This window comes from Glossina fuscipes, unplaced genomic scaffold, assembly GCF_014805625.2.
Source record: "Glossina fuscipes isolate IAEA_lab_2018 unplaced genomic scaffold, Yale_Gfus_2 224, whole genome shotgun sequence".
Classification (NCBI taxonomy): Eukaryota; Metazoa; Arthropoda; class Insecta; order Diptera; family Glossinidae; genus Glossina; species Glossina fuscipes.
In genome coordinates, this window is record NW_023998567.1 from 1,157,547 (window position 1) to 1,183,091 (window position 25,545).

Consider the following 25,545-nt stretch of genomic DNA (forward strand, 5'->3'; position numbering starts at 1 on the left):
CAGCGTCTCCGTCGAGAAGGTCGCTATAGGAATTTTTCGTGAATGATTTATTCTTACCAGCAGAATAATCTGTACTTAGGTGATTTGGTACATTTGAAGCGCAACGAGTTGGCGCACGTGAATAATTTGAAATTGAAGGTTGATTAATGGATGAAAGAATGGATTCATTACCACTTGTGATTTGTTGAGTAAAGTTGATAGCTGGAGATTCTGGAGAATTTGGTATATTAGATTTTAGCATATGTGTTGTTGTTTTAATTTTTTCAATATTTGCAGTTGCTTTGGTTTTTTCAATATTATCTTTGGCAAGTGATGTAACTGGTTTCGCAATATAATTTTTGGTTAATGGTGGAACAGGTTTTTCATTGGAAGCAGTTGCAGTTAAAGTCTTACTAGGCTCGATTTGCGAGGCAACAGCAGCATAGGTATCACTTTTGCCAATTCCATGAGCTACAGATGGATTTCTTTCCCGGTATGTGCGTCGCGCTTCGCCCATGCTACAGTTATTTTCTGTTTTGATTTTTAATATTTCACGCATCTGTACAAAACGTGGGCATTGTTTGTCTAACGCTGAGTGTTGATCATTGCAATTTATGCAGAAACTACGGGTACAGCTTTCAGTATGTGGAGGATGACCATAGTTAGCAGAAGATGCAGCATTAGTGCATCTTTTTGCCGTATGACCCAGGCGTTGGCAATTTTTACACCTCATAGGATTTGGGATGTATAGTTCTACTTTACATTTATACAACGCCACATCAACTGTTCGCGGTAATCGATAGCGATCAAAAGTTAAAATAATCCTTCCTGTAGGAGAGCGTGTTTTTCCGTCATCATTCAGTTTGGTAAATTTATATACTTCAGTCAATCCTTGATTGCCCATTTCGCGGACAATTTCATCTTCCGGCACATGCTTTAAGCAAGGGGCATAAATTAAGCCTCGAACCGAGTTAAGTTTCTCATGTAGTTTAGCTGAAATAGCACATAGATTAGCTAAAGATTTGGCCTTTATGAGCTTTTCGGTTGCGCGCGGGTTCCCAGCGAGGACCAGTAAATTCCCATCGCGTAGAATCGAGATGGAGTCGACGTATGTTGTAATGCTATCTAGAGCTTTTTTATAGCAAAAGGGCTAATTTAGGAAATTGTTATTCTAGCATCGGTTGAAGAAATAATATATTTTTTATCAACAGAGGTTATATCGGTAATTGGCAACACCGGAAAATCGGAATTTTTACTTTTTTTTCGTTGGGGGGATATATCACTTAATAGATGAAATCTATTCGAGTTTTTATCTGGCGGCCCCGGGGCCATTATGTCTTATTGTTGTCTATTGTTTATTATTTGTGAAATAACCACTCACTAGAAAAGGTTTGGGAAACTACTGAATAAAATGTTAATTTTTTTTTTTTTTTTTTTTTTAATGTATTTAAAGGAAAACACGTACGGTATCCGCGATGAACACTTTTCGCAATAAACACACAAAAAGTTCAATAAATTTTAATAAGTTTGAAAACTTTTAAAAACGAATAACGCAATAAAGAAATTAAATTGCAAAAATTTTTTCACAGAGAGAAAAATATAACCACAGCGCTTGAACAGAGTTGCCGTTCTGTGCCGAAATATATAAAACTACGTACCGCAACCAAAAACAGGAAGCTTCTTTTAAATGTAATAATAATTTTTTTTTAGAACGGAGCAGCTCTGAACTATACCCTAGCTATAGATATACTGTTACACGTCGGTGCTATGGCATTCATCTAATTATATTATGGCTACGCCTACATAATATGCCTGATCAGATTTCGTGCACCGCGACAAATTTTAAAATAAATTGGCTATCAATTTCAGGACAACGCAGAAATGTGCGAAACTATTCTTACGACGCTTTAAAAAATTATACATTGTTTAGATGTTGGAACAGTACAGGCGAAAATATGGCTTCAAGCATTTGAGCAATATGCAAAAGCGTATAATTTATCCAAAGAATAAAAGTATGCGCAAGCGCGTAACGCCAGTTTTTGGACCACTGTGACGTATCAACAAGCGGACAAATCCGAAAGATTTAATACATTTGATAAAAGTCGTAGCATTGTCGGAATACATTAGTTTAAAAATTGTGAGATGAATATATACTTCATAAGAGAAAAGTCGTTATTATGGGCACAATTGACCAAGTATCAGGAAGCCACCATATTAATAAATGGATTAAAATATTAAAACCCAAAACATGAAATATCAGAAACAAGTTTGCATCACAACCAAAGAAAAACAATCGAAAAATTAACAAAAAAAAACATTGTCTTGACTGTGGATCAGCAGAACGCAAAGTAGCAAGCAGAATGCAAATCAGAAATGAATGGATTAATTGTAATAAATGTAGATATATTTCTAAAAATTGCGCCAAAGTCAAAACGAGGGAGGGATAAGTGTTACTGCAGCAAAAAATAGAACGAAAACAGCGTTAATAAACGATGTATATGTTCATTGTTACGAAATAAAATTTGGCTGTGAGTATAATCTCCAATTCATCAGTATGTAACATTATTGTAAAAAAAAATTAATATGCCACCAATGTATAATGGATGGCACAATGCCCGATCAACAAGTAAATTATATACAAATAAGCGAACTAGAAACGGTTAGAAATGAGGACGGAGAATGGCTGCAAGTTGGAGTTGTTAAGCCGTCAATACCGTCAGCGGAAAATTGCACACATCGCGAGCAGTTATAAATGAAAAGGCTACATATGTTATGATCGCCCCATAGAAGAAGAGGATAAATAGACAATGCTTAGCTAACTACCCTATTTATGGTCTCCTACCGGCTATAGTTTATCTAGAAACCGCAAAGTTAGGTACAATGTTATAACCTATGCCGTACCCTACTTTGTGTATGGCCACCGTTTGCCTGAATTTCTAAATAGAGACCACAAATTAGATCCGCCAACACCCAAATTAATATCCTCAATATAAACAAGGAATAAGTGATGTAGAATGTAAAAGGAAGTTAAACAGGAAATTCAGAAGACGTAGACACATGTAATTGCCCCTACGGTGCACATCGAAAGCAAAAAAGACATACGAAATCGGAAAATTAGAATCTATTAGGAGAACAAAATTTTTCAAATCGCAGAAGCTGGCGAAGGAGTGTTTAGATATCTATCGAATTGGAAAATTTTTGAAGATGAGGAAGATATAAGGTTGCCTGAAACATACGAAGAAGAAAATACCCCCAAAGTAAAATGTAAATACCTGGAAGGGGAGTGAAACATGAAGAGCTGACTGCGAACAGTTAACCGAAGGAATAACCCAGAGAAACATAAAAAAAACATTAGTTTATCGTCAAGTAAAAGTTGCCGAATTAAGTTGTAAGGCCGTGCACTCTTTGAAGTTTTTTACTTATTTTTTCTATTATTTTATTAGGTTTTTGCAAAAATTTTGATCAGCGCCCTCTACAGATAAAAATAAAATGGGAAATACCAGTGTACATAACGGTTGAATTCGATAGATTTGACCTTCCTCTATATAAAGTGACAATTTTTTATTTAATATTATTGATTTATTCAGCGTACGCCGATGGTAATTGCGATGCGCTCAAAATTCTCCTTCTTACAAGTTCATTACTTTCGTTGTTTATTTGAAGAAATCTGCTACCGAAGCCGACCAAAGACGTTCAGAGACTTACGATTGGCTATTCCATCATATCCCAATTGTCAGTTTTACTTTCAACGGTTTAAAAGTGACGACACGAATTGATTGAAAATGCTGTTTTTTACTCAATTGCAAGTGTTGTCCAGGATACACTGTTACAGCACGAGTGGGAAATTCTCCCACACCCGGAGTACTCACCAAACAAGGCGCTTCCAGACTACGGCTTACTCGGTGCAGCATGGTTTGTCTGGTACGCGGGTCCGTAAAGTTGAGGAAATTCGAAAATGAGTCGGTAGGTGAATTGCTGCCACACCAGTATAAATTCTTTCGACATGATATCGCCATGTTGCCAAAAATATTGTAAAGTGTCATAGAAGATGATGGCTATTTTGGTAAATATATATTGTACTAATTTTACACAATAAATGCCTTTTTCAACTGAAAAAGTGATAAAAATTTTTGCAAACACCTAATATATTTAATCACCGTGAATATGAGTTACTTTTTAATAGGGCTTAATAGAATGTATTACATTACGTTTTTGCCGGCAACCTTATGCTGCCCCCTAAGTGGCAGGCGATTGCAATGAATTACACGCTGAACACAATGACTGCATGTGCATTGTGCACCTGCAAAACTTTGTGTTCAACTAGACAAACAGGCAGAATTAAATCATATTTTGACGCTATGTTTAGCCCTTTAAAACGTTGTTTACTGTCTCAGTATATAAGATAGCTGATTACTCGAACCTTTATAAGTGCTGCATAGCAAATACCGTCACAACATCTCTAGGCCGCGAAACAAAAAGTGGATACGAGTTGATATTAATACGCCGTCTTTTTCCCATCTTTCAAGATGTTGTTGTTGAAATCGAATAAAGCGAGCACGACATATCGAAGCGATAGGGATAAACTGATTTTGCCTATACCATTTTTACTATCAAAAGAGAAGCATCATGCATTTGGGTGGTTGTACAAAAGCTTTAAAACTCTTCCGTAAAATTGATTCTGCAGATTTATGATTGCTAGCTTTTCCCGAATCATTACATTAATTTCAAACAGTTTTTTAACAACTTCACCAAATTTCCAACACAGTAACCACATAGACGGTTGCAACCCCCCCGTATCAAAAAGATCGCTCGTTTTCCTCTTTCACATATACGAAACATAGATTAAGCAGCGTTTTTATCCACAATCTCTGAGAGGTATTACTGTTAGTCTGATTAAACTTGCAGGAGATGGCAAAGTTACTGTCTTACTAACAATGATTGAGGAGATTCGTCAAAAACCTGCCTTGTTGGTGGTGATCAATACCCAGTTAAACTTTTTGTGACATCCGGTACACAATTTTCCTTATTTCATTAAATAATTGCTTCTTAATGTTTGGGCTGCAAAAGCAAGTGATGATCTTGATCCAAAAACTCACTGTCATTGTCGGCAAAAACTCGTTATAATTACGTAGTAGTTGAATTTGCTTTCTCTTTCAAATGTCCTGTGAATAATTTGTAACTATTTAGTTAATCACAAACACTTACCTGAAAGAACCCAATCGTCTCCCTCGGGGCACTAAACAAAATGTAGAGTTCAGCAACAGCGCTTCGTAGTCATATCTGTTTAAAAATGGAAACAAATTTTTTAATAAATGTTCGAGATTTCATACGCATTTCTACAACAAACCGTATTCGAATATACACAATGCAATATAAAAATAAACAATTAAAAGAGTTAAATCTCTTTAGCGCCACGTGCATTTATTTAAAAAAGTGAATGGGATCAAACTAATTGTTTTTCTTTTTAATTCACTAAAAGCTTAGATAACTAAATTTTTTATGTGATTTATTTTACTCGCTATTCTTAAACTACAATGGAAGGAAAAGTGCACTTTGTGTAGACTTTTTATCGTAAAAATGGAAATAGGCTGTCATGCGCATCACACAGTACAAAGTATTAAAATTGTAGTTTAGTTTTTAAATAACTAATAGCTTGGTTAATATATGACGAATTGAAGAAATTGTAAATGTAAGAATATGAAAATTACAATATCATATCAATAGAAATCGTTATTTTTTGGTCACGTTGCTTTATGGACATGTACACATGTAAATGTAGTTTATTACCATTATTATTATTATTATCTTAGCCAGAGAAGAAATTTTAACATTAGAGTCTTAAAGCGCTAGCATCATCTAAGGCTATCGGCTTTATTAATAACTTTACCGCATTTGAGATTCGAAGCCACGAGCGTTAAATTGTTAGTCGGGACTCTTTGCTTACTCGGCCACTCGGGCGGATTATATGTAGTTTAAAACTAAAGTACAACTTTAAAATTAGTCCCTTATGATAACTTTATGGGATCTCATAGGTTACCAATTCAAAGTTCTCTACATTGCTGATATTGCAAATACACGACTTAAGCCTGCCATAAAGAAAAAATTAATTAATTAATCGTCGGGACGTGCACAATAATTAATTTAGAGTTAACACATTTAGCTTGCTTCATTCTACTCTCCAAGTCCTTTTATGTAACACCCACGTCCAAGCCATAGTGATGAAAAAATGAAACCACTAAGCGTGACTACCGTCAAATTAATTAAAGAATTAAAGAATTAAAACGCTTAGTTTCTCTCATTCTATTCTCCGTGTCTTTTCATTTGATACCCATGTCGACGGTATTCTGATGAAAAAATTGGGAAAGCCCACGGTATTTAATTTGGAACTATCACAAATAGCTTGTCGCATTCCACTTTCCACGATCTTTCTTTGACACCTATATCGAGGGCATAGTTAAGAAGAAATTAATCCATCACTTCACGGTGTCCACCATATTTATTTTAGAATTAAGACGACGTTCTGTCTTGTTTAGCTAATGATTAGCAAACATAAAACCTAACAAAAAAAAAACGTAATCACTTATAACTTCTTGTACATACATAGTACAGCTTTCGGTAAAGTAAATATATCTATGTATCTTCTATCTTCTATAATTTGTGAATAATGAGCAAAAATCCACATATATTTGCTTACAGAAACGCAGTTCCGTTCACTTTACTTTTTGTTGCAAACGAGAGCTCTAACCCATCTGGCTCATTTTTTTGCTTCGGGGTATGTTTTTGTTATTGATTTTTTTTTTTTTTTTTGTTTCTAGCCTCAGTTTTTTCTAAATGGCATCTCACCTAACCATTTCTCATTATTTAAACATTGTGGGCCGATTTCTTTAATAGACAAAAATTGGCATATGACGAACCGGATCGCGTGCTATCTTTAGGAGTAATCGCAAAGAATGATAGCATTTAGAGCTCACCAGTTACTTTGCTACGAAACGGCATTAATAATCGTCTACATTTAGATGCCTGTAAGGTGAACGATCGAACTCTAAAAGGTGCTTATCTGTTGCCACATATAGAGGGTTTTCTTAGTCGCTTACATGATACTCGTTATATTTCAGCTATCGATTTGAATGATGTATTGAAGAGTTGGAGAAGAGTTCACGTGAAAAGACTGCGTTCAGAATATTTTGAAGACCCTCGTATCAATTTGCGGTGAGGGCCTTTGCGTCTTGACAGCAAAACAGTTAAGAAGGTTCTTTCATATGACCGATTGGTACCGTAGATTCATTCCTAATCAATTCGTAAAAGATGAGGATGAAAATGAAAATCCCACGGTTAATATGTCTGCTAAGATAAATAAACCGCAGATAAATCATACGGTCACAGAACTAGAATATTACGCAGCTAAGCAAAGTGTAGAAAAATTTAAGTCTTATGTTGAATGATTTGATTTACGATCTTCACGGACTATTCTAGCTTGGAGTGACTTGGAGAGGTTAGATAAATGGAGTCTCAAAATACAAGCTTATGTTCTTCATATTGATCACCGTAGTGATATTCAAAATGTCGTACTTGATACACTCTCTAATATAGATATAGATGAAATAATGACAGTCAATGATTGTTTGCGTATCGTGATTTAGATTCGTCGTTTTTCTCTTCAGAAGAATATACGCAATTAAAACCAAATATTGAAAGTAATCAGGACTGTTTAGCGGAGCTCTGTACATCAGACAGCTTTATGTGTAAAAGAACAGATTTTCGAACCGAAGATAAAATTATTGAAACTACCGAAATATGACTTCACTTTGGATATGATGCCAGGCAAGATACGACGCCTTAGATATGTACTAGTCAGAAGTAGTAGAGATGAAGAAACAAGCCAATATATAACGCTCGCAGCAGCCAAGTTCAGTTCAAAGAAAGGCAAGTACTTTAATGAAAGAATTTCAGATTAAGTAACATGGCAGAGAACTATAATGGGTAATTGGCCCCTTCTAATGTGAAAGGCTTAGTAATCAGTGTTACAAGAAACCGCTTTTATAAACTCAGCGCTTTAGCGAGGGTAAAATTATATCACGCGAAAGATATGTTAATTTTTTTTAAGTGTTTGGTTTGGAAACTCTCTTGCCAGGCATACTCATGCGGGACGTCGACACCAGCCTGGCTTTTACGTATATATTCTATATCGCCAGCGATGTCGATGAGTCCGAGCAGGATAGTCCAAATTTGGTACAGTTAATTTTTTTTATCTTACATTACTATTATGATCACCGAAAATATGCACCGATCCAAACAATTTTCATTAGTGTTCGACTTTGAATACCAAATTTCATGAAAATATTTGGAAAATTGTGACCTGCAGCTTGAACACAACTATACATGGACAAACATGAGACGGACGAATAGGTTATAATAATGGGTAGATCTATCTTAAGCCGTTTTGGGTGCTATACACGTCCGCGCAAACTTAATATACTCTGTACTACAGGTAGTGTGGAGAAATCTCAAATTACAAACATATTTAAAACTAATCGGCCAAATCAGATGCATAATTAAAATTTACATACATATTATGAAAACCAAATAATACTGTAACATAATGAATATTTAATAAAAAGAAGAGCAGAAATAACGAATGCATATATGTAGACGTAGTCAAGTTTCGTTCTCCTATATAAATATGCGAGTAGGGAATGCAAAGAAAGACTTCAAGCCCTGCAATACTCTGCAACACAGTGGAAAAATTTCAGGAATCGGGAGGCGTTCTGATGGGACAACACTGAAACGAGAAGTATCTTTGTTCGACCAAACTATTTTTATTTTTTTTGTGTATATAGGAATTTCATAAATGCGGCACATGATTTACTATTTCAATATGATTTAAACGGATACGCTGGATTTAATGTGAACGAGTTGGGGGTGTGGATAAAATAGCGGATAGGCGCGAGTGGCAGTACAACTTAGTGAACAGACGTACTCAGTTAACGACGAAGGAACCGACAATGAGTGGCAGAGAACGACCAACGTCGGACAGTAGGGTGGTTATTTACATAGCTTCTTCTTTAAGTAAGATAATAGGTTAATTAGTAGTCTTTGGTTTTTTAGTGTACATACCAATCTGAGCTGTCGCGGGGCAGAAAAGTAAATTAACATATGCCCTACGACATTACAACTATTTAGATTTAATACATATCCTATTAAAGTTAGATATTATATTCATATATTATATTCACATATTATTACATTCATATATTTAGAGTTTATCTTCATTTAACTATATATGTCAACGTACTTTGTAATTGCACGTGTTTGTGTTCTTTTTAACAACAGACCATAGTCAATAAGTACACCTTGCAATTTAATCCACTAAAAATGTGTCATCTTTTTTACTTCGTTTTTCTACGTTGAAAATTCGAGTGGCACAATTTTTAATTGTTATATTTTGCAAACTTGACAAAGTCCGTTTACTGGATATTTATATTTATTTGTATGATAGTTTAGAATAATTCTTTTTTAAAGTAAGTTAATTATTATTTCTTATTATCAGTAAAACTTTTATTCGTTGTCAGATGTGATACAACCAATATCGCCCATTTCCACGATCTTTTGTGTTTACTGTTTCTTCATTACAAGTTGCCGAAGGGCTTTTACGAAAAAGCTGGCACAACTTTAATGCAATATATTAGCTGGCTTATGCAAATGAAATTGGGTTTTCTTTTGGACTCCCCATCAGCCCACACGGTTTTGGTGGCCCTTATGTGAGTTAACTTAACCTGTATAGTCTCTCCTTTCTAATAAAATTTGAGAGACGTTTCTTAGACATCTTAACAGATGTCGCCTAAAAACTAATCATACTATTGGGTTAGCCAGCTCAAACAACATCATTAAGAGGGTCCATTAGGACACCCCATTCAAAACAATTAATCGCATATGGCACAATCCAGTGGATCAATTATTACAGACACTCATCAAGGTCCGCTTTGGATTGAATATAAGCTTCAAGAGTTAAAAAAAAACATATTTACATGTCGGCTTCAGATTTGCCCAAACTGCTACTGGCGAAAGCATACAGCGTGTCCACCTCCAAGCTATGGGCCTTGAAGCATTAGCTAAACTTCAAGTGAGATCGACACACAAGAGACGAGCACCAGCGCATCAATTCACCACACAACAATATCCAGCGCCGGGCCGCTACCGTAAATATCCATCCCAAACTTTGATGGTGATTGCAGCAAATGGATTCAGTTTTATGATTTATTCCTCCGATCTACAATTAGCCGATACTCGATGTACAAAAGATATGGCATCTGAAGACCAATCTTTCAGGAGACGCTGAAAGACTAATCGGTCACCTGTTTAGAAGTAAAGGTACTTACATGTCCGTTTGGACAACTTTACAAGAACGACACATCAAATGAAGAGTTTTTTTTTATCAACCTTGATTGAAAAAAAGAATCAATCAATCATCAGCTACTTCCGACGAAGCCTCAACCAAAAATCTTCACGATGCAACCAGATGATGCTTGCTAGCATTGCTTGCTAGCAAAAAAAAAAATATTCATCGAAAAATTTTCCCTCAAGTTCATTCAGGAAGTGCGGTAAAAAAAACAATACGTTGTTACATCTACAGTCAAGCACCAAATCACCCCCTGCACCAAAAACAAATGATACAGGAAATTCATAGTTCAACGAAACGCCGGTGCATCTACACCCAAGCGCAGTTATGACATCGCTGGTAAATAATGATTATGTCTTAGTAGCAACGGCTAGAATAAGGATAATTGCAGCCAATGAGAAGTCAGCAGAATTCCGAGCAAATGAACCTTGATTCCGAACACATACTCAAAAGGCTGTCCATTTCAACACCAGAAGCTTCGCTATGCATCGATGGGATAGGATATAGACAAAGAAAATCAACAAAGCGAGTGAATGTACAGCTAGCAGCAAAAAATGACGATTTCTCAACAAATCTGAACGCATATGTCCTTCCACCGTCCCGGTTCAGCCAAATCAGCGGTTCGATATTTTTACATGGAAAATTCCAAATCTACACTTAACTAATCCACACTGCAACCAACCTGGCAAAATATACATTCTTTTGGGGGAAGCAAATTATTTCGACTTAACTCAGAATAGAAAGACGGTATTCAGTGCTAAATTATCTCAATATCAAACCACAATTACTATCGCAACATGCGCAATCTCCACTGGTGGCTCAGAATCACAAGACAATGAACTGCTAACTACCGTGATTCAGTGAAAATGTAAGACGGTAGTTCTTGTGATGAGAGTTTATCACAAAGTGATCAACAATGTGAAGCACACTTCATTCAGAATGTACAAAAAACGCTTAAAACTCGATTGGTGGTTAAATTCCCTTTCCGTGAAAATCTGTAGGCATTAGGTGAATCAAGCGACGTAGCTTATCGCGGATGTCTCATTTACCCACGGCTCCCGCTCTTAAAACATAATATTGCAATTTCATTCCAGAATATGAACAAATGGGTCATATGACATAAGCCAACATCAGTTTTCGTTGCATTGCAATCGAAAATGAATCAGTGATCCATTAGGCGCTTAAATGCTAAAAGATAACTTCTAGATGCTGGACTACCAAACACCAGAATCAAATAATCTAACTACGGCAATTAAATCACAACAACAGTTAACGCATATTCTAAAAAAACATGAATTTAATTGCCACAATTGATAAAGGAGTAGATATTGAAGATGCTATAGTGGGCGTTCCTATTGTACAGGCTGCTGCTGTAACCCTAACTTTATACGGATCGTACGATTATGAGATGCTATAACGTATTTTTAACTCGCACAGCTAGTACACGCACACCAACGCTTTGTAGGTTTAGTTAGTGACTAGTGCCATTGCCAAATTGCACACGATGTATGTGTATGTATATATATACACATATATACTATTTTTGCTATCATCAAAACGACGGAAGAAAAATTTACTCTTGAAAAACAATATTCTTCTAAATAAACAGATTTTGATTCATATAAAAATTTCAGCAAACTATTAAGAAAATTCTTAATGTTATATGGAATTAACCATAACAAGTTGTCCTAAATGAAACAATTTTTAGCAAATCTACCCATTACATATATTTGTATAGGAGAGTGGTTAGAAATCGGTCACGACTATAATAAGAACTATTTTGCTTTCGACAAACTCGTTAAGTGGTTACCTCATCAACTTCGTTAAGTGCTGGGCATTTACGTCATCAACTTCATCATATTCATTCCACGTATATAAAATATATATAAAATATAATTTGTTTAGTACATAACACAATTTATGGAAACATACATGTATACTCACAAATTATGTAATCCGTTCCCTTTTCATTAATGTAGAGACATTGATATTATTTTTCCTTTTGAAAGTTATATGAAGTAAAAGGAAAACGAAAAAATATATAAAAATTTGCTTACTTTTTTTTTTTATAGTATGAGCGGAAAGTAAGTTAGAGGATCATCGAAACCAATTTGAAGGTCTCCCAAACTATGGTCCTAAGAAGAGGTCGGCTACAAAATAGACTAAGGCTTATAATCTACCCGTTCGGTAGATAGGTTTTATCCATCCTTTTACCCCTGTAAGGGTAAAGCAAGTGAATTTTTTTAAAATGCAAACGTCTGTGCACTGCCGTGGGACAAAAATTTAAAACCCCCCATTTCCCGAACTAGTTAGCTCAGCAATGACACGTGCGTCTGTTTCTAAAACCTCCGATCATCTTTTAGTGACATTTAATCGTAGCCCTAAAAATAATAAAGTCAGTAGTTGGATATTCAGACAGACAGTGAGAATTTCCTTATATAGCCGTTACATGTGTTTCAATATCATGCTCTATAACATTACTTCCTGCTAATAAAAAGAATGTTCTTCGTCCCTTTAGATTTTCACTTTTTTTTTCTCGCAGGCATGCTAACTTTTATTCTTTTTTCATATGATTACTAAAGATGGTCGTTGAATTTAACATTCTTTTACAATTTGCATCTGTAACAAATCCTACATACATCGAAACAAGTGTCTATTAAACAGCAAATTTGAACATCATCTATTCAAAAACTTTCATTCTATTTTCTGTTAACATTTATCACTTCTTTATTTTGATTTTGTTTGCCGCAACTTCCACAAGTATGTCCATATTTTTTATATTTAAAGCATTTATTTTTTGAGTTGCTTTCTGTCTTCAGCATCTAGAAGAATTTTGGCTGTGCCTGTTATTTTATTAAGAGCTTGTTCATATTTTTCTTCCTCAAATAATTTACATTCACCATCAATCAAAGCAGGTAAATATTTTCGTAAATTATGTAGAAAAATGTTCGTCATTTTTAAGTTCGTTAGCCACGTTTTAATATGTATAGTTTACTTAATTCACTGTCTTCGGTAGCCACTTGCTGTGGTGGTGATTGATTTTCTTTTGGCATCCATATCTTTTGCTAATCATAAATGTTTCTTGTTTAGTTTAATATAACTTGCTGCAAAGAACGATAATATCTTTTTTTTGGGAATTAAAGGTGTTATACGAGTGTATATTGAAAAGTAATTCAAATTCATGATTAGCTGAATATAAAGGTTCAATAAAAGTAAGCAAAATATGCTACGCGATTGAATGACTTTGCAACTTCACTCGACGACTTCCATTTAACGACTGACGTTTGTTTCTTTGTGTTTCTCAGTAAAGTTACTTCGTTGGTTTCAATTCTCGCTAACAGCTCTCCACTGTATACCACTATTGCAGGAATTAAAGTTTACATATATACATATTGGTTTTAATATGACCAATCACTCAGCAAATGTTCGCTATTCGTGTAACACGATGATGGTCAGAAAGGGAAAGACATAAGGAGAGTACCAACTGAACATTCACTGCAGCTACAACCAAACTAAAGCCTACCGCGCTGAGTTTTAAATCCGCGAACACTGACTTGGTAGTTGTGATTCTTACGGTTACTTTTAGGGAGTTGGTCGCTTGAGGCTGTTATATGGGACATGATATGACTTGCCAAATGTCTTGAGCTTTTCACACGTAAACGTGATTAGGAAGAGATGATTATAAGGACGCTGTGGATAATGAGTTCAAAGCAAATCAAGAGATAGAGCAGAATCAGAGATTTACTGCATACAAAATGTTTTTGATTTATGTTAACTCATAAAAGTTTGTTTAACATACAATTTATAATTAACTTAGTTTGCGCATTTTTTTCTTTTTTTTTGGGCATTTGCCGTAATGAAAAAGTTTTTCACAACTTACTGCTTATTCCCAACACAAGGAAAATAAACATCAACCTTTACAAAGAAGATATTTTGTCTTTCTAGCATTAAGTAGTGATTCATGAACACTTTCACATGAAGTTACAGTAAAATACTTTTCAACGAATTACGGTTTTGTTTACCGGATTGATTCTATTGCCTAGCCGAATCTCTTATTGTTCGAAGCAACGTAATATAAAACTTTAAAGAAAAAGTCTGGGTAGCAATTTTTTTTTTTTTGAAAAGAAATTTTATATGTAAACGTATCTTAACTTGGGGCGCCTAACTTTTTAGCGTTGGAAATAAAATCAAATGTAGAAATAGATGTTTAAAGAAATGGTACACATAAGCGCGAACTATTGTATTACGTGTAGCCTTTTTTTAAATTGGATCATGTTGCTTACCTACCAATTATTTAATTTTAAGTTAATTTACATTTCCACTTAATTTATAGTTACATATTTAAAGTTTCAAAATTTTTTGTTTTTTTTTTCAGGATAGTAATGAAATCCTGTTTAGAAAATTTTGTATGCGTGTGCGCAATATTTTGGCTGAAAGCAAATATTTACAAAATGCAATTTGATTTTTAATTAGGAGTGCTACTATGCCTTTTAACTATTGACTAGACGAATATCGAAGATAGCGCTTATTCATTGACACGATCAAAATTATAATTAAGACCCCTGATACTAAAATTATGCGTGAGCTTCTTTATTCTATCAGAAACTAGGCGATAGTGAATGTATTTCTGTTACTAAGCAGCGAAATACTTTCCGTTCATAAAGAGAAAATAAAGTAAGATATTGTCACGGAATATACATTACTGATACAATTTACAGATGTAATAATCACTTATCTCATTAATGACGGAAATCGCAGAAAGGTTTGTAAAAGCATGTAATGTTTTCGGTACGTTTCATCAGTGCTGTGAAATAAAAGTGTATGAAGGGTAAGAAATTAAGAAGGAAATCTTTAGGCTATATTAAAAGAGAAATTGAAAGGTTAAAGAATATCAAATAGTGCTAAGAAGCGTTCAGGCGCGACGACTTACTTGCCAAGTCAAAGAAGAAAATACCATCAGTTCAAACATAAATTAAAAAGAACAACATCCGCCTGAGTAGCCGAAGGCGAGGAATCTCGACTAGCAAGTCAATGGTCGTGGGTTCGAATCTCAAGTGCCGTAGAGTTTTTAATAAAAACCGATAGCCTTAGATGCTAGTGCTTTTAAGAGTTTAGTCTTAGAATTTATTTCTCTGGCGAAATTAATAATAATAATAATAAATAAAAAGAACAATAAGTAAGAATACTCGACCGGAACCGATTCTCGCATACCCACCACTATTAAAATTTTTGGTGCCTCATGCTTCTATTTATAGTTATAAAAAAGTGAATGGGATGAAATTTACCTTCCACAGTTTACGTAGTGTCGATTTTTTATCGCAAAAATGGAAATAGTCGATCATTCGCAGGATATATAAAAAACCAGCGTATTATATTTTACCCACACAAAGTTACAAAAGATCACATTTTATTTTTTTCATTTATTTGAGTTTTTATGCTTATCATAACGCACACAAGACAGAATATTTAAAAATTATTTTATACTTTCCCTAAATTTAGACAGATTATCTGCCTAAAAATGGGTTAATTCTAAACTGAATATGGTAGATTTTCCTAATAATACCAACGACATGGATATCAAATAAAAGAACTTGCGTAGAGCGCGCTTGTTTATGGCCATTAACTCGCCTATATATATTTGGTTTCCGCTTTTTCTGCCGCTACGTTGTATGTAAAGTGCAGAATGTGCCATTTTGCCTGCAAAACAGGTAATTTTGAGCATAAAATCGCCGACAAAAGAGAATGAGGGAGAATGTTTATTTATTCTTGCTGGGACGGCTTTTATAACGCGACATGTAATGCACGAATTTATTAGAATGCCACTCGTGTTGAAAAATACACCGTCAACATTCGAAAGGCTAATGAAACCTTAAAAGACTTTATTAATAAGGCATGTTCAGTATATCTCTACAAGAACGGGTAAAAATATGGGACATATTCACAATACTTGAATAAACAAATCTAAAAATTCATATCGACAAATGTAACTTTATGAAAAGGAAATGGAATTTTTGGGCTATATTGTAACGATTGCAACCAAATCCAAATAAAATTAAAGTTGTTCTATCATTGGAAATAGTAGAAATTGAAACATAAATTAAAACCCTTTTAGGAGTGATAGCACGACCTGTAACGAACTATTTGTTTGTGGTCAAACAGTTTTAAACCATTCCAACTTGAAGGAACAACTCACTTACTACAGACGCATCAAATTACGCGATCGGAGCTATCCTATCACAGGAGGGGCATCTAACTTATGTTGCGTCTAAAATCATGAAAGAAATTATTTTGCGACAGATAAAGAATTCTTTGGAGTGTAAATTACTGAAGACCATACCTTTACGGCAGGAAATTTAAAATTTGTACTGTCCATCAACCCATTAAATTCTTACATGCAAAGTATAAAGGAAAGCATACGTGACCAAGATATCAGAGTTGACTCTTCAAATTAGGAGAGATGATTTCGATATGGAATGCATAAAAAGCGAGGAGAATCAAATAGGCGATTTGATAAGCAGAACAGAATATAACGTTATTTAGGAAAAAAAAAAGGTATAAACCCCAATGGGACAAATTCTTCGACGAAGTCTGAAGAAGAGAAGGAATTGAACATGGCAAACAACAAAGAAGGAAGCCAGGCATCGTTGGTAATGATTCATTCAGCAAAAAAAAATCTGCACGATCATTCCTTTATAAAAGAGGAAATAATAAATGTATATGAAACACAAATTATATTGACAAACAACAAAGTAGAAGAATTTAAAATTCTAAATGGAAGAAAGGTAATCTTTATATAGTAATTTTGGCAAATGGGGGAACATTTAAAACAAATATTACGAAAGGTAAAATAGGAATATAATCCGAATTATCCGAACGCAATTATGATATAATCCAGCTCGTATTAAAAACTCTACCGCACTTGAAACGATATTAGTCGCGGCCATTTGCCTTGCTCGTTTACTCATGCGCAAAAAGAGAATCATATAATTAAATACCATATACTATCGAAAATTAATGCAACTAATCCAATTGGTAATTAATTAGTGCGAAGTATGCGAGGAAACTGCGACAGGAATTTTATTAAATTGAAATTTTCAGTAGACATCGACTTGTGCTCTGAGTAGTGCGTGTTTTGTTTTTCGCCTGCGATTTTGTAATTATTTTCAGTGTTTTTGTGTGTTTTAGTCGTGTGTTTTCTGTGTTTTTGCAAAAACTGATTATGGCAGATAAAAAAATTCAAAAACAAAAAATATTGAAAACAATTTTCATTATCCTCAGCAGTTCCCAAACCTTTCCAAGTGAGTGGTTATTTCACAATTTACTAAATAATAGACAACCATACAGCATAATGGCACCGGGGCCGCCAGATAAAAACTCAAATAGATTTCATCTATTAGCAGACGTATCCCCGCAAAGAAAAAAAATTTAAAATTCCGACTTTCCGGTGTTGCCAACCAGTATTATCATTCCTATTGACAAAAAATATGTTGTGATTTTTCCAACTGATCCCTCCATAGCAATTTCGCAAATCAGCCCTTTCGCTATTAAAAAAGCACTAGATGGCATTAAAACATATATAGACTCTATATGGATTCTATGCTATGGGAATTTACTTGTCCTCGCTGGGAAACCGCGCGCAACCAAAAAGCTTATAAAATCGAAATCATTAGAAGGGTGTGAAGTTATATTTAGATATAACTAGCGAAGACACAAACTAAAATTTTTTGCAGAGCTCTGTAAAGCCGTTAACAGAATTCTGTTAAACGAAGTCTCGGACGGATTTAACTCAAAATACACGTAAAATAGAACTTTTCGAGAATTTTTTGCAATTTATTATAAACAAAACATGACTTTATGTAAATTAACTAATATTCGAAACCAAAACTTTTTTACACTATGCCATAAATGGGGTTGATAAAGCGAAAGTTTGCGGAGCTACTGTGGCCAAACCATGTCCCTTGAAAAAATGAAACTAGCAAAGAGTCAATCCTCTATTAATAGGCTTTTCAACGGTGTGCAGGTTATATTAAATTTTGCCCCAAGAATTTTTTTATAGAACTTCGAAAATTAACATAACATAGGCAATATAGGTCTATAAATTCACCAAATTAAATGATAACGGAAAAACCCCCTTCCCCTACAGGAAAAATTATCTTGACTTTTGATCGCTATCGGCTACCCCCAACTGTTGATATAGCTGGGTACAAATGTAAAGTAGTACTCTACATTCCAAATCCTATGAGGCGTAAAAACTGCCAACGCGTAGGTCATACGCCAAAAAGATGCACCAGTACTCCATATTGTGCTAATTGTGGTCTTCCTTCACATGCTGAAAACTGTACGCGTAGTTTCTGCTTAAATTGCAAAGATCAACACTCGGCGTTAGACAAACAATGGCCACGTTTTATAGAAATGCGTGAAATTCTAAAAATCAAAACGGAAAATTACTGTAGCATGGGTGAAGCGCGACGCAAGTACCGAGAAATTAATTCATATGGGAACAAAAGAATTAGCAAAAGCAATACCTACGCTGATGTCGCCTCGCAAATCGAGTTTAATAAGCCTTTAACTCCAACTCCTTCCAATGAAAAACCTGTTCTACCATCAACCAAAAATTACGTTGCCGAACCAGTTGCATTACCCGCTAAAGATAATATTGAAAAAGTCACAACAACAGCAAATATTGAAAAAATTAAAACAACCACACGTATGCCAAAATCCAATACACTAAATCCCCCAGAAACACCAGTTCTCAACTTTAGTCAACATATTATAAGCTGTAATGAATCCAATCTTTCTTCTCTCAATCAACCATCAATTTCATATTATTCACGTGTGCCCACCCGTTGCACTTTAAACTTACGCAACCACCTAAGTACAGATTATTGTGTTGGTAAGAACAAATTATTCACGCAAAATTCTTATAGTGACATTTTGGAGGCTGACATGTCAACTTAACTTATTTTCCATTCCCTTTCCATGTCACTACAATTAAATAGAGTTTTTAAAATTCCACAATGGAACATTAAGGGACTTCTTAATAATTTTGATGAGACCCATTGTAGAAGCTCTTTTAATCCTATTCCACCCAAATCGTATACTGGACACCTCACTAATGCTGATGAAAATTTATATTCCAAAATGTCTCCATCGCATTGGATTATCGCCCAATCTCTCTTTTATCTTGCCTCTCAAAGTTATTGGAAAAGATTATGGCACCATCGACGCTCTGTTACATACTGATTACTTTACAAGCAAAGCAATTTCCGAACGAAATCATGTAACAATTCTTTCAATTAATTTCGAAAAAGCATTGACAGAGTTGGTTTTCATGTTATTTTAAAACTCTTGAAATCATGGGATCTTGGACCCAAATTTTTCAACTACATGAAATCATTCATGTCGCATTGGCGGTTTAAAGTTAGAACCAACAATCATCTCTCTGATTCCTTTCCGCCAATGAATCGCATTCCGCAAGGATCTCCTCTTTCTGTCACGCTTTTCCAGATTACCTTCAACGAAATCAGCAAAATTCTCTGCCGAGTGGAACATTGTCTCTACGCAGACGATTTATACATTTTTACAAAGAAAAAGAAAGCACGAAGGCAATCAACATCCTCGAATCTATTGGACGGGAGATCTCCGCATAGGCAAAATTGTCAGGGGCTAAAATTTCCATGCAAACATCTAAAAAAATGCACATTTGCCGAAAGCAGATATACGATGCAGAAAATCTACTGATGTATATTATTGACTTACCAGTACTAAACGTGCAGACGCTGAATATTCTCGGGCTCACTTTTTCCAACAAATATCGTTGGAAAGCACACTGTCTATGGTTAAAAACTTCTATTTTAACAAGGGTGAATTTCATACATTACGTTGCTTGGAGAAGCGATGCGCATATTAACACTATTGCTTATCTTACTTACAAACTTACTCACTTTGGCAACTCTGTCGCGCGGTATAGTCGTCTATATTTTGTTTTCGGCAATTAATAATTAATTTTTTATTGAATTTCGTGGCTATTTTGCCTTATAGTGTGTGAATTTATAATAACTTCGAGAAGAAAGTGATTGAATTCAAAGTAAAAGAAGTATTTTTTCTTTACGCTTTGATTCATTGGTTTTTTGCAAACAAAAATTTTGAGCTCTGATATAAATCTCTCTTTTTTTTTGTTTTCTCTCTTTTTCTCTGTTTATTTTTTTCAGTGTTAGTAGTTTGTTTTGCCTTTTATCTCTTGTTACAGTGTCAACGTAACAGAGAAGTTTAGCAGTTGGTTGATAAATTTTTATGTTGAGTGTTTATATACACCTTGTCGGGCGAAAACGGGCCCAGAATCTGATAGATTCGTTTCTTGTTGGCTCTGCGAGCGCTTTGGTCACGCAAAGTGTGCCGGTATTCTCAGCCGAGCTGCTGACGCAGTCGGTGACCCGTCTAACGGCTTAAGATGGTCATGTCTTGACTGTAGGCAGCGGGACATTGACTTTTATAAACTTTTCACGGAGACGCGTAATGGTTTCTCGGAATTGAGTAGAAATCTCGGCTCCTTGTGGGAAAAGTTTGAGCTAATTAAGTCTAGGTTTGATGAGTGTCGTTTTATTGGGCACTCGTCTTCTACTCGTAGCGTAGCGAGTGGGACGTCACCTCTGGGTTTCTCCAAATCTGATTCGTTGGTACAAGTTACCGCTCCCTCTAACTCTAAAATGAACAGTAATGTTTCCGATATTGCTGAGTCGGTTGGTAGCAAAACAGTTACAAACAAACCGGCAAGTCCGGCGGTTTTAAGCTACGCCGAAATTGCAAGGGTATCTCCGCCCAGAGCCGCCACTCACTCTAACCAAGCGCCATCGCCTAAAAGTAATGAAGAGAAAAATAAATCATCCTATCCCCCTGGCTGTTCGCGTGTGAACGCTGGTCACCAGACTGGGCAAGTTTCACAAGCTGCCGGTACAAGGGCGATAACCCCATCTATATTCTCCCCAACTCTAAACTCTCCTATCGTGAACCCTCCTCCTGTTCTAAGCAATGACATTTGCTTGACGGCAGTTCCTCCCAGAAAAGCTATATTTGTGTCAAGACTGGCACCTGAAACATTGGTGGATAACATAAAAAGTTATCTGGCGACGAAAGTCCCATAAGTCAACTTAAAGCGCGTTAGCGTCTTCAAAATGGCTCCTTCTCAAGCTAATGGTAATGGTAGACTGCTTGATCTCTGCTTTGCCAATTTTCCCGAAATTAACGTAAATCATTGTCCACCTTTTAGTTTACCTGAGGATCCTTATCATCCATGATGGAATTCCCTCATGTGTACTTAAATTTTGCGCTGTCGAGTTATGTGGTGTGATCCCCAACATTTTTAACCTGTCCTTGTATTTAGGTGTTTTCCCTTCGTGTTGGAAGAGTAGTTTCCTTATTCCTATCCACAAGAGTGGAAGTAGACAATTTGTTGAGAACTACAGAGGCATAGCCAAGTCGAGTGCCTGAGTTTTTGAGAGAATTGTGACTCAGCATTTCGCGTTTGCCATTAATTCGTATATTTCTCCGCACCAGCATGGCTTTCGGAAAGGGCGATCTACAGTCACCAACTTGTTACAGTTTACTTGTCATGTTTTCAAGGCTTTTTCTAGTCGCTCTCGGACAGATGTTATATACACTCAAAACCGTTATTGTTACCGACAGTTTGTCTGTATTACAAGGTATTCGGAATCCTTCGACTTCGAGATGGAGCACCATCAAACAATTACGGAATATAATTACAACACCCGACGGAAAAATTAAAATGTTATGGGCACCAATTTACATCGGTTTATTGGAAAATGAGCAGGCTGATCGAGCGGCAAAGAATGCTGCTTCTGCTCCTCTAATTATGGATGATGTCATGGAAAAGTTGGATCTTCAAAGATACATTGGAAGAAAAGTTAAAGAGAAAATTGCAGAAGGAAATTTACAATACCATCATCAACACTACTCTTGCATTAACCCTCAATTAACTCCACCTCTATATCCAACTAATGTTGAGAAAATGAAGATCCAAACATTTTCGAGAATTCGCCTTGGTCATACAATTGCAACTCACCAATGGATCCTGAAGAAGTCTTCTTCCCCAATCTGCTGTTGTGGACAAACTCTTACTATAAAGCACATTCTCTGCGACTGCCTCAACTTTTCCTTGGCTAGAAGTATTGCATTTGGAACGATTAACCCTTTGGACATTCTATAATCAGCTTCAGAACAGAATATCAATTCAATATATTACTTTTTTAATACTACTAAGCTCATTATCTAACATCCATTTATTTAAATTAGAGCCGATAGCCTGTGTTGCTAGTGCTCAATGTCTTTTTATTTTGGTCTAAGAAATTATTTCGTTAGTCTAAAATTATAATGGTCAGCGAGGTCAATAATAAAAGTTAGTCTGTAAAGATTCTTCTTTGAATAAATTTATTGAACACAAATTACATTATTTTCACTTTTTTTTTTAAACAAAATAATTGGAAACAGCTATAAAACGAGCATGCAATTTAGCATTCTGTGCAAGCCGGATTTGCTGTAGTATAATGTCTTTATTTATACGAGCATTTAAATCATGAAGCAGCGTGAGCATATTTTGTGTTGGAATTAAGCTGATATAAAATATTAATCTTTAGTTAGTTTAATGTTAATCTAGGAGTAAGATTGTGATGCAAAATCTTAGAACGTTCTTTTATTTGCAAAGGCGGCTTGGGTCGCTTGGTCGTTCGGTCTCTTATTTTTTTAAAGGTGAACAAAGTTTCTTTAATTTCCATTAAAGAAAAAGTTTGCATTGTTTACAGATTCTACATAAGTAGAACTCCTTCAATTCAATACAGACGTAAAGAAGTACCATAATTTGTACAGGGACACAACTAAGAGATTAAGAGGTAATTTTTCTTAGTGGCATTATAATTAAAAAAAAAAATATTTACGAAAAATAATCAATTTATTCAATAAACAACTAATTTATTCTATTTACTAATAACAACATTTTAGAAGAAAAAGACTTTATAAATAGTTAAAAAGCTTTACCTGTCGTATTCTCGATTATCCTCATCGCACCTTGCATCTTGTAATTCACGCCAACTTTTTCCATGTCGACACGTTGTTACCAAAATAATGTCTCGACTGTTATGTAAATGAAAAAGAGTATTTCTCGTCTCAGAGCCAATTCCATGCACATATCTGAAAATGAAATCCTTATCAATCGAAGCAACTTGGTTTTTTTATTAGTATTTCAATTTAATAACAAATAATAAAAATTGATAATATTATCAAAAATTAGAAAAAAAATCTTTTAGCGACCGCACAACACATAACGTAGCTGAAGCTCAAGTTTAGCATCTATCATATATCCAGCAATGCACAAAATTTGGAAAGAATGTTGTCAATTGTTGCATTTTGCCAATCGATATGCCAAATTATGAAATTTCGCATAGGAAAAGCCGTGCCAGAAAATAAATCATAACACAGAACGATAGGTATTCTGACAAAATTATAATTTGCCATATCATCATGTCTTTTTTAAGCATTCGTATCTTATTTAATCATATTCAACTCTTCTCAAGAAAAGGTCGTAGGATTCAGTGAAATATGGCATGGAGCTTTCAAAAACTAATTTGTCTAAATTGGTAGAAACGTAACTCGGAAGATCGGAAGAAGTTGTCTCAAATCAGATTTTCAAATCGGGAAAAGGGGCGTCCATCAATTCAAGATTAACTAATTTATCAAACGATAAAACTGTTCCAAGTTCTGTCTTTTCTTTTTGTGTTTTAATTCAGACTTGCTCGTTGAGATTTGTTGTCTTGTATTAACTTCAAAAGCACGCAAAATGGTGTCGGCAATTTTTTTCGGTTGGGTTTAATTTCCTTGAAAAGAACGTCAGCGATTCCATTTTGTAATTATGATATTCCTGCAGAATGCCGCCTATACTGAAATCATTTACTGCCTTTGTGAAGACTTTCTTCGCTTTTAAAATCGAAAGTTATATTTGATAATTTCGAAGTAAATTCTAGAAATTTTATACCATACCAAAATTTTATTTTTAAGTTTAATGCTTTAATAACCATTGATGAATAATTTTTTGCTAGTGTGCTAGTCTCGACGAAAGCAACGAAAGTATATTTTCCGACATGTTCCATATGTTTCTCATCTTTATTTGAATAAGTATATCGTCGATATATGCGAAGAGGAAATGTAGTCTTTCAAAAACTTCATTAACAAAGCAAAAGTTTGAACAAAGTTACCAAGATCGGAAAATGAACGAATTCGTACATGCCGAAAGGATTTATGGATACCCTCTTTGGTCATGGGAACTTGGTGATAGGCTGTCATTAAATCTGACTTAAAAAAGATTGTTTTGTTTGATTGATTGATGTTTAAATCGTGTGTGTGTGATAACGAGTACCTACAGTCTACGAACAAATAAGGGTTTGGTAGCTTCATTATATTCTAAAAATATAGAAGAAATTTCTTTGGTAGGTTGTGTATTTGTGCTCACATCAGTGAGCTGACGGATCAAATGTATATGCTCGAAGTCGATTAACAAACGATGTTTACGCAAGAAATCAACAATAATTATAGTTTCTTATGTTTTGGTTAGTGTGATGGCGAAAGGGAATGCCCAACGCAGACCAAGATTAGCATTAAGAAACATTTTGCCAAAACTAGAAACGGCAGTTTTGATATTTGTGAGCCATTCTCTGTTAAGAATTAAGTTTTCTTTGTCGAATACAAAGACTTGACTAGTTGAATTACCGCGAAACCCGTTATACGCCACAGTAAGAACGGGGTTTCCTAGCTTGACTTATCTTCTTTTCTAAAATTGGAAACAACAAAACTTCGTGATTCTGAGGAATTTCCCTAGACCAAAGTCTGCTAGGACTTCTTTGCGACATCTCCCTTGATGGTATAATAGATTTATTTAAACTTTCACACATATTCGCTGCCGCGCAAGCCAGCTTTCCACCTAGCCTATCTAAATGAGATCTATTTGTTGTGTCGCTGATAATGGCAACTTCGGAGTCACGTCCCGAATCGTCTGCTATTTTGAGCAATTTAGGAATATCTGTAGGAAAACAAGTAGGCGTTGGTTTTATTTTTTTTGGTATGTCAAGTTTTCTTTTTTGTTGGGAACGTTTTTTTGAGTATTCAAC

The 25,545-nt window shown here is 35.1% G+C and overlaps 1 protein-coding gene across 3 annotated transcripts in view; it reads right to left on the bottom strand.

The window, feature by feature from the left end:
• LOC119642516 (exostosin-1) overlaps window positions 1-25,545 on the bottom strand; it is a 183,545-nt gene that overhangs the window by 148,251 nt on the left and 9,749 nt on the right. For all 3 annotated transcript variants that reach the window (XR_005248069.1, XR_005248070.1, XM_038041660.1), the window contains exons 2-3: window positions 23,423-23,575; window positions 5,185-5,259 (exon numbers count right to left, since the gene is read on the bottom strand). Coding sequence is in view for 1 of the 3 variants with exons in the window: in XM_038041660.1 (XP_037897588.1) it covers window positions 5,185-5,259; window positions 23,423-23,575 (228 nt within the window). In the remaining 2 variants the exon portion in view is untranslated. The remainder of the gene's footprint in view (window positions 1-5,184; window positions 5,260-23,422; window positions 23,576-25,545) is intronic.